The following is a 10,949-nucleotide window of genomic DNA, read 5'->3' as shown; positions in this document are numbered from 1 at the left end:
TATATAAGTATAGTATAAAGTAGTATTATATACTAGTATATACTGAACATAAAATAGCATTCCACCCCAACATTTCTAAGTCTTTCACAGTTACTTTTTTTGCCAAAAGATAGATTCACCACCACTTGGAAAATTCTGCTTCAAAAAATAGATTAATAATTTAATTATTTTTTCCCATCTATGTGGCATATACAATACTGATAGCAAATTAATAACTGGTGTAGTATCAGATAGTTACAACTTATATGAGAGTCCCTTAACTGTAAAGAACTGCACTGCAGATTTTGTGCCCATAATGACGTCTCTCCCCATATTCTAAACGGGATTAATTATATATATAAGAATATATATGGTGGGGCTGGAGTGATAGTACAGCGGGTAGGGCGTTTGCCTTGCACGTGGCTGACCTGGGTTCGATTCCCAGCATCCCATATGGTCCCCTGAGCACCGCCAGGAATAATTCCTGAGTGAATGAGCCAGGAGTGACCCCTGTGCAACACCAGGTGTGACCCAAAAAGCAAAAAAAAAAAAAAATATATATATATATATATATATATGGTCTACAAAATTAAATTTTTTTAATGTACTAGGTCAATGCCTTCACTTTTGTTTATGCTCAAATGTTTGTTCTCTCAAGCAGACAAGGCATAGTTATTCTACATAGTATTGTCATTAGTGATTCACTAAAACGAAACAGAATTAGGACTTCAGCCCCTAGAGGCATAATTTTAATCTTGTCCACAATTTTTATAGTTCACTTATTAGTGTCTGGTTCATAGTGGTACTCAAATATTTGTTGAAAGAATATCAGAAAAGGGGCTGGAGAGAGAGCATAGCGGTTAAGGCACTTGCCTTGCACATAGTCAACCCAAGGTTCAATCCCCAGCATCCCATGTGGTCCCCCCCGAGCCTACGAAGTCCTCAGTGCAGAATCAGGAATAACCTCTAAGCACTGCCGGTTGTGATCCCAAAGCAAAAAAAACCACACAAAAGAATATTAGAAAATATGTCAAAGCTGCAACTGTGGGGGTCTGAGATATTATAGAGAGGACAAAGTGCTTGCCTTGCACAGAGTCAATCCTGGTTCAATGCCTGATACCATGTATGGTTCCCCTGAACACCACCAGGAGTAATCCCTGAGTGAAGACACATGAATAAGTCCACTGGGTGTGGCCCCCAAAAGGAAATAAATTTAAAAATGCAGAGTTCTAGGCAAATGAGTCATTTGAATTTCTGAATGAATCTAATGTTACAAATAAAACATTGTTTTCATTCAGGTATCAACTCTACAGTGGGATAATGTCTTTGCACTCTACGAAAAGGCAAAGATTCTAGTAAGTACTTCCACCTTAAACTAAGTAGGGCAAAACTGGCTGACAATGAAGTCCCATACCTTCTAGCTTCCTGCTTTAGGAGAAAAACACCATACAGTAGGGCTACATAACAAAGAGTCAAAAAACAATAAACAAAACCTGATTATCAGTTAAAATAAGCACACTATTTTATCTCATAAGATACTGTTCTTTGAAAAAAGTTAATAAATACACAGAGAATTTAAAGACGAATTTAAGTCTTACATGCAACCAACTAGACCACCAACCCTCTGTATTCATTCATGGGTAAGAATTCCTGTAATTACTTAATGTAGATCACTGACTTTGAAACCTTAGAAGTTCAAATTTGGGGGAATTTGCCTCATGGGGTGGGTGACGTTGGGTAAATTTTAAATTTAAAAACCTTCCAACTGTTCAACGGCCATTACATAGTATTTCATGAGGAAATGAAATACTACATAATGTATTTCTTCTGCAAGTTAAACATAAATGGAGACAAAGGAGGTAGAAATAAATATATAAATAAATAAAGCTTTTATCAGATCTCTGGGACCAGTATCAGAATGTGATTCATCCCTATCAGGAAATTCTTTAATACTTAAATTGAACATCTAAAAGGTATTTTACACATAACAGTTTTTTGTTTGACATATATGTATAGAGGTAGAGATCATTCTAGGATACTTAATTACAGATACATGTTTGGACAAAAAGCTTGATTATATGAATGGTAGTCTTCATTTTAAAATGTTGATTCATTACTAAAAAATATGACATTAGGACATCTTTCTATATTTGAACTAAAAAAAAGGAATCAATTATCAGTCTGGGGTAGTTTTAAGGTTTTAAGTGAAAAGACATACTGATTCAGGCTTTTTGGCCTTTGGAGAAGCCTCTTGAACACATGTCCCTCCCCTCTTAAGTTCCTTTAAATAAAAACTATCTCGTTTCACTAAAATAAGAGAGAAATATATCTTAAACTGCGAGATTTTAAATGGTTTTGAACTGTTTCTTACGAGCAGCAGAAATATCAACTATTACCATAACTGAAAAACTTATTACAAAAGTAAATAAGGTTAACTATTTTCATGATTAAAATTACCAATTTATATACGTATTGGCTCACGGCTCACAAAGAGATTCAGTTTGTTTGTTTTGGGCCATACCTGGTACTGCTCAGGGCTTACTTTTGGCTCTGTGCTCAGGGATCACTTCTGAAGGTTGGGGAACCATACTGAGTGCCAGGATCAAATCTAGGTCAACCAATAGGCAAGGCAAGCACTCTACCTGCTCTACTATCACTTCGTCCCCAAGAGATTCAGATTTAAGGCAAAGTTCTTGGTAGTCTTTTAAACATCTGGTGATTAGTTATATGAGCATTTACTTGGTGATATAATCTGGATGTTCTCAAATACAGAGCATTTAAGTAGTTTATAATCATTTCAAACACGTTATATTTGAAATTGAATCAGGATGATTTTTCTCTTTGGGGTCATGCCTGGTGATGCTCAGGTGTTATTCCTGGTTCTGCACTCAAAAATTACTCCTGGCAGTGCTCAGGAGACTAAATGGGATGCCAGGGATTGAACCCAGGTCAGCTGCGTACAAGGCCAACACCCTACCCACTGGCTTGTATTTATTAAAACACTTTTATTTTGAGTTTTTGGGTCACACCAGCAGTGCTCATAGTTTGCTCCTGGCAGGATCAAAGAATCATGAGGTGTTAGCTGCATACAATACCCTGCCTGCTGTACTATCACTCTGACCTCACGATGATTTGTATCTAACAAATCAGTAAATTCTCTCAAATTATAGAATTCAGTGAGATATATAGATAACCTACCCCAACTCCCACAAACCATATGAAAATCAGATTCAAAATAATCTGTTTGAGGGTCCCCCTAACCCTGCCAGAAGTGATCCCAGAATGCAGAGCCAGAAGTAAGCGCTGAGCACTGCTGTTTGTAGCTCCCCAAAACTAATAAGCAAATTAAAAAGAGGAGAAAAGTTTTCAAAAGACCAGAGAAAAGGGATGAAAACAATTTAATCCCATCTGAATGTTTCGTATTAGAAATTTTAAATTTTAAAATTCAAGCGATGTTAACATACATACCTTCTTTCTGCTAACATTTCATAAAAGTCTCTGATATCTTGACCAGATTTTTCCATACAGTGATAAAATGCCAATTGACTTTCACGATTTGCAAAATCGACCTTTAAAAAAAAAAAGAAGTATTTGATCCAAGTCCCAACATAGTCCTCTGACAAATTTCAAGAAAAAGGTATCTATCTCAACATGCATATCTATCTCATGCATGCTTTGTTCGAGCTCCAGGAATGATCTCTAACACTGTACTGTCCCCTGAGAATTACCAAAAGCTGCAACTATGGGCTGCCCAGAGGATGACCCCCCGACCGAGAAAAAAAAAAAGAAAGAAAGAAAAAAGTCTATATCAATTAAATGAAACAGTTCTCATCATTGAAACTATTATTTTGTTAATCTGAAATATCTCTCATATTCCAAACAAATCTTGATAAGGCATTGTAACTTAAAATTCCACATCACAGGGGTTTGGGGAGATGGCTTGAAGGGCTGGAGTGCATGGTTTGCAGGGCGAACTCTAGATTTGATGCCTAACACCACACCAGGAGTAATCACCATCTTACCTTATTTCAAAAAGACATTTAATAGCCAGAGATGCATCTCAGTGGTAATGACAGCCTGCCTGCCTGCCATTTACTAGGTCCATGTCCACAATCTCCATCCCCACCCCAACCCACTCCCACACACAAAAGACTAATTCAATCTAATCATCATAATTTAGTGCATAAATTCCTTTAGTGTTTTAAAGCAAAAACACCATCAGTTCCTGAAGCCGAGTGGACTGGCTAGCAGTATTGTTCTGGAGGAAATGAGCTGAATCTAACTCAGCCATGGGGCTTGGAGCACTGGGGAGGCTCTGTCCCACCCCGTGCTGACCTCTAACTCACACCTCTTGAGCCAAAAATGTCCCACTGCTGTTGGGGTAACTGTTGGGAGCTGTGATCCCTTTCAGGCCCCTGTTTAATGACTTTGGGCCACCCACCATAGGCTATGTGCAGGCAATAAAGTCAATGGGTGGAAACAGAGGCAGCCCATTTCATAGAGGAATCGGGCAAAGAGATCCGCCCAACCTATGCCAGCACTAGAAGTGCTACGTGTCACCTAAAGAGAGGCATCATCCCTGCTTGAGTCCTTCCCAGAGTGTGCCTGGCAAACACAGAGTGGAAGACCTGCATATAACCTGCTTATAAGTGCACTGCTGTGCCTGGTGTTTCCTGGTAACTACAGAGCACCTGCTTCTCCCTGGCCTTTACCCCAACTTACACTTCCCAGCCTGGGCTTCTTGTCGAGTGTTCCACAATGGGAGCATCCAGAATCCAGGTGCTCATGCCAGTAGGCAGCACTCACACGATACCCGCCCCAGTTAGCAGCAAGGCCACTGTGCGTCCCCCACCACTAGATCTGCCAACAATGGTGGTGGATCCTACTGGAGCTTGCCTTGTCTCGCCCACCACCACCACCCTTACCACTCTGCTCTGCCCCAACCTCTCCTCACCCAGCAGGTCCTGCCAGTCTGCCATCTCCCTGGCCTTGTGTCCTGGGCCATAGCCACTTTTTTCTCTGTGTGTTGTGCTTAATCTCAGTGTTTCTTTTATTAAATATGTCCTTTTTATATAAAGAAAAATTGGGGGGGGATAAAAACAACAGGAAGGAAAATGATCATGTTTTTAGTAATAACCCAATCTTTAGGAAAGGAAAGCTGTAGAAGAGAAGATCATTCCTGAAATTAGATTGGCTTTCAGCTAGCTGCTGGGTATGCAGATACCCACAAGTGACAAGGGCCATCTTGCACCAATAATATGCATCTGATCATCAAATCACAGAGAAAAAATAACTTGTTGAATAAGAATACATTTAGGTACTGTTCTGTAGCTGTTTAAAAGATGTTGTGCCCTCAAAATGCCAAGTATAAAAATTAAAATACCTCCGAAAAATGGGTCATACAATGTATGCCTGATAAACTACTACCCTGTAGCGAGTCAGCTATAAAATGCCAACTCTTAAGAGGGCCGATCTGAATATAATTTTTTCTTGTTCCTGCTTAAAGAAATTATATGTACCTTAATTTTATTCCCACCAATTTTTCTCCCCTTGGTCTCTTTCACAGCTGCTTGTGCATATTCAATTTCATTGTAGAGAACCAGGGCCATGCCCTTTATGCGATCAAAAACCACCTGTAAAAAAAAAACAAAATCAAAATTAAAGCAACAACAAAAGAACCAAAAGCCTCATCTACTAGATTTACAGTTAGTTACCAATGAAATTCTAAGTCACAAGGACACTGCCAAATAAAATCTATTTTATTCTAGAAAAGTATTTAGGCTTTTACTGATGATGTACATAGTACTAAAAATAATAAATTGTGCAGGAACTGTTTAGAATTGTAGATATTGTAGCTTGAGGTATATTACACCTTCATTTTTTCCTTTATTTTGTTTTCCATTCTGAATACTATATGGTATTTAAGCATTCTTCTAGCTTAGGATCAAAAAATTAAAATATAAGTAAACACCCTTGAAAGGGGAAAAAAATATTTTTCTTTCAACATCCTTGAAAGATCTCTATATCAGCAAAGAGTATCAGTGAATTTTGCTTTATGTTGCAATACTGCCTGCTGGATTTTTACTTATGTACCACCCTTCAACACATGTGTTTTCTCTAAAGTTAAATTTAAAAAATATATCAGTTATACAATGTTACAACTACAGAATATATACCCTGTCAGGCCAGAGAGATAGTACAGTGGGTAAGATGCTTGCCCTGCACATGGCCAACCACAGTCAGTCCCTGGCACCCCATAACCTCCCTCAAACACTGCCAGAAGTGACTGCTGAGTGCATAGCAGGAATAGGTCCTGAGTACTGCCAAACGTGGCCCCAAAAGCAAAATGAAAAAATATGATGTAAACAGTTAAGTATACTATCTTTATTTAATGAAAAGGAGCCCTTTTCCTGTTACAATTAGTGTGTTAGGTTACAAATTTTACATGGATAGTTAGGTAAATTCTCTTAAAGTCATTACAGCTAAAGGCTAGAGAGACGCTCAAGAAGCTAAATACACCGAAAGCATGCTTTTCATGTGGGAAGTCCCAAGGTTCAATCCCTGGCACAGCCGAGTCCACTGAGCACTGCCGCGGTGAAAAGCCTAAAGCACAGAGTCAGAAGAACCATCCCTGCCATCCTCTAGCACTGCCAGGTATGATCCCAAATCCCAAAAAGAAAACAAAACAAAAAGGAAGGAAAAAATATGCATATATAATAAAAAATAAATTCATCAATTAAAAAAAATTAAGTATAATCACATAAGCATGAATGTGAATAATTATAAACTAACTTTAATGGAGATACATTATAAAATCCGCTAAGAAATATTCCACATCAATATGCAGATTAATTTCCAAATTCCGATTTTTGGGGAGGGAGGCCACTCCCCACAATGCTCAGGGATCCCTCCAGGAGGATGGATCAGGGGGACCATATGGGAAGCCAGGGACTAAATCCACATGCAAAGCAAGAGGCCTGGCCATTGTATTATCTCTCTAGACCCAAGTTTCAAAATTCTTCCTGAAAATAGTTTTTTGATATATTTTCTTTTCTCTGCTAAATTAGCAAATTGTTTTCCCAAAGATATATTTGTTTTCATGCACATCCATCATACACTGTAACCAAAATAGCAGTGTAAATAAAATAAGAGAAAACAAGAATCCATAGCATAGGTAAGGAGGCTCTAGTCTGGAATACAGTTGAGTTTCCGGCAATATAAGGAGACTTTTAGAGTTTCTTTTAAAAAGAATGTCTGCTAGGCTTGTCCTGAGTCCCCCATGCAAGAGAATGAATCCTCTGAAAAACCTAGGTATGTGGGAGCAGTGACTGAAAACACCAGGCCTCAAGGGGTAGGAACTCAGCCATCCCTTCCCATTTCCCTGACCCTTCTAGGGCCCTTGCTGTCACACCCACAAACTGTCTCTAGGTGCCATTTAAGTGCATTAATGGCTATGACCCAGAGACTCACAAATAAATCTTAGAACCAAGCAGCTCACTGCAGAGATGGCTCTGGAACCCAATTATTTTAGTTTTTAAGATTCCCAGGAGCATGCAGCCTCTTGTGCGGCCGCACAATATCTCATACTATTTCTATTTTTCTTTTTTTTGTTGTTGTTGCATTAGTGTGAGATAGACCCTTACAGACATCTTATACTATTCATAACTAGCAATACAAAATAAATTATCTTGCATCTGCCTGTGGGGCAGGCTTGAGGGGTGTTGGGAAACTTCGAAATAAAGGTGCTGGGAAGGTGTAATGGTGGTGGGATTGATGTTGAAATATTTAATGTAATCAATTACTGTGAACAACTTTATGAAAATAAAATTTAAAAATTCCAAAAAAAAGCGAAGTTAAAAGTGACTTTAAATCACACCAAAATGTTCACCTACCTTTATCACAGGTCCGTATCGGCAGAAATGCCGTGTTAAATACTGATCCGACACATTTGAAGAAAGGCCATCTAACCACACACAATTTGTAGGCATGCTCTTTCCAAAACCCAACTGAATATAAAAAGAGAAATTTCTATTACTTTACTAAGTAAAAAACTACAGAATTCTGAGAAAATTTATCTTCTGTATAATTCCTATTAAACCAACGTCTCTAATGGGAATTATGATTAAAATCAGAAAGCAAAGAATTTATAAGACAATTTTTAATTAAAATAAAAGTTAGCAAAAATGTAATACTGTCTAATATTAAGCTTATAGTACAACACAGTAAGGTATACAATGAAGTGTTGTCACTTTTATGCTTATCTAATTCTACTACAATTTAAAATAAAACAAACAAAAGCCCAAATACTAAAAACACACCCAACTATGACAATACAATAATTTTAAACAAACTCTTTTACCTTTAGGCGATTATTTCCAAGGTATTCCCCATCCATCTTCTTAATAGCCTTACAAACGCTGGCAATATCACAGTATTGCAAGAACGCATACTGAGGAACCCCATTTACTTTCTTAATATCAATATCCTGAAAAAGCCAATGGATACCAGTGATATGAAAACAAAATACATGAAATAAATAGGTCCACACAGGTGCATTTTTCTTAATATTCAAATGCTCCCAAATCAATTTCTTACTAGTAAAAATTATATACTGGGGTTGGAGTGATAGCACAGTGAGTAGGGCATTTGCCTTGCACACAGCAGACCCGGGTTCAAATCCCAGCATCCCATCTGGCCCCCTGAGCACTGCCAGGAGTAATTCCTGAGTGCAAAGCCAGGAGTAACCCCTGAGCACCGCCGGGTGTGAGCCAAAAAGCAAATATATGTATATTTATATATATTTTATATATACATATATTTTATATATATATATATATACTACAAATAAGTAACCTAAAACCCTACACAACATAGAATGAAATCCTCATGTGAAGCTCCGTATAAAAACAACTACAATGAGCCTTAAAATTCAAACCTATAGTTAAGAGAAAGAAATGACAATAAAGAAAAGGTAGATGATTTAATAAAAGAACGAAGCAACAATTCTCCTCTGGAATACCTAAAATCTTTATCAGATGGGGCTAAGAGATATAACAGAGTAACCCAAGGTTCTGTCCCAAACGGTGACCCCCCCTGCAAAGATCACTAGCGGTGATTCCTAAGGGAAGCCGGAAGTAACACCTGAGGGTCACTGGGCTGTGGCCCAAAAACAAACACTAATGTTCTAAGCAAAAAATGCTTATTACTTATTCATTTCTTTTCAGTTTGGTGGTTTGTTTTTGCTACACCTAGTGGTGCTCAAGGATAACTACTGGCTCATTCCTCAAGGGTTGCTCCCTGGTGGTAATGGAGGGCTCATAAGGTACCTAGTATGAAACCCAGGTCTCCCATATGCAGAACATTCATTCTAGACCTTTGAGCTATTTTGTAGCTCCTTATTTATTAGTACTTTGGTTTTGGATCACACCTAATGATGCTCAGGGCTTATTCCTGGCTCTGTGCTCAGGGATCACTCAAATGGTACTTGAGAGATCATATGGGGTTCCACGATTAAACCTGAGTCAGCTGTCTGCAAGGCAAATTGCCCTATCCAGTATACTATCTCTTATCGGCGCTCCCCCTACCCCCCCCCCCCCATTTCATTATGCCTTAATCTAGTCTTGTGAATAAAGCATTTGTGCTGTGGCTTGTCTAAAGCCTCATAGGGACCTGGGGACAAGATATGGAAGTGGTAGTAGGAGCTAAGAAAAACGACACTATAGTTAGAGAACGATACCACCTAAATAGCATCTTCCCAAGTACAGTCATTTATGACAATGATCTAAAATGTTGTAGGTTGCAGGGGGAAACCGCCATAATATACCTTAGGGTCACAAGGGCTACACCTGGCAGTGATAAGAGATGATCCTGTGCCAGGAATCATACTCAGGGTATTTGCATGAAAGAATTGCTCTGAAGTCCTCTGAGCTATCTCTAGATAAAACTGCTTTCACATACCACAATTTCTCCAAAGCGCTGGAAGATGTTGCGAAGGTCATGATAAGTAGTGGTTTTTTCCAGGTTACCAATGAAGAGCGTTCGTGTTGCTTTGGGGTGAAACTCATCTATCCTTTCATCCAAAGGGCGAAATTCATTTTCACTTTCTGTCTCTGTATGTGGGATGGGAGCAAAATAAAAGAATATTTTAATGTTTGTTTTTATGTTGTGGGAAAACCTACATTTAAGAAACTAAATGTCTGAAATACTGGATTTGAACACCCTTACACCTTCAGAAATAGAAACAAAACGCATTTTTAAAAACCTATTAAAGAGTGGTTACGAGTGAACGTATTCATGCACGAGTGAACGTATTCCTGGACCGTGCGGCTGCGAAAGACACTCCCTATCCATTCTCCATAAATAAGACACAACATTTGATGGGGTTCAAATAGTAGGTATCAATCTCAATGCCTCTCTTGCAAAACACAGGACCCAAAAGAAGAGAGAGAGAACAAGGGGGAATGCTCTGCCACAGAGGTGGGATGGGGTGGGATGGGGGGTGGGAGGGATACTGGGACCCGTGGTGGTGGAGGATGGGTGCTGGTGGAGTGATGGGCACTTGATCATTGTATAACTGAAACTCAAGCACAAAAATTTGTAAGTCTATAACTGTACCTCATGGTGTTTCACTAATAAAAAAATAAATTAAAAAAAGAAATTACATGGGAAATCAAAAAAAAAAAAAAGAATGTCTTAATGGCTCCTGCCGAAACAGAATAATCTTCACACTGTCTCCTCTAATGGATACTTTTTTTGTAGCATTTTTAGTGGTTTTTCCATGACAGACAATATGAAATATATTATTTTAGTTGTGTTTTGGACGACCTTCTAAAATAAAAGAATTAAAAAAAAAAGAGTGGGGAGGCTTGGGGCTGGAGCAATAGGACAATGGGTAGGGTATTTGTCTTGCAGTTGACCTGGGTTCAATCCCAGACATCACATATGGTCCCCTGCGCACCATCAGGAATAAT

At 38.5% G+C, this 10,949-nt stretch overlaps 1 protein-coding gene across 2 annotated transcripts in view; it reads right to left on the bottom strand.

Moving 5' to 3' along the window:
• The window catches only part of SPEN (spen family transcriptional repressor), a 93,832-nt gene that overhangs the window by 13,647 nt on the left and 69,236 nt on the right, over positions 1-10,949 (bottom strand). For both annotated transcript variants that reach the window (XM_056123150.1, XM_056123149.1), the window contains exons 6-10: positions 9,937-10,088; positions 8,339-8,464; positions 7,872-7,985; positions 5,499-5,612; positions 3,448-3,548 (exon numbers count right to left, since the gene is read on the bottom strand). In XM_056123150.1, the coding sequence (XP_055979125.1) occupies positions 3,448-3,548; positions 5,499-5,612; positions 7,872-7,985; positions 8,339-8,464; positions 9,937-10,088 (607 nt within the window). The remainder of the gene's footprint in view (positions 1-3,447; positions 3,549-5,498; positions 5,613-7,871; positions 7,986-8,338; positions 8,465-9,936; positions 10,089-10,949) is intronic.

The sequence above is a fragment of the Sorex fumeus genome, unplaced genomic scaffold (genome assembly GCF_029834395.1).
Source record: "Sorex fumeus unplaced genomic scaffold, SorFum_2.1 ptg000047l, whole genome shotgun sequence".
Taxonomy (NCBI): domain Eukaryota; kingdom Metazoa; phylum Chordata; class Mammalia; order Eulipotyphla; family Soricidae; genus Sorex; species Sorex fumeus.
This window is presented reverse-complemented; position numbering and strand designations above follow the sequence as displayed.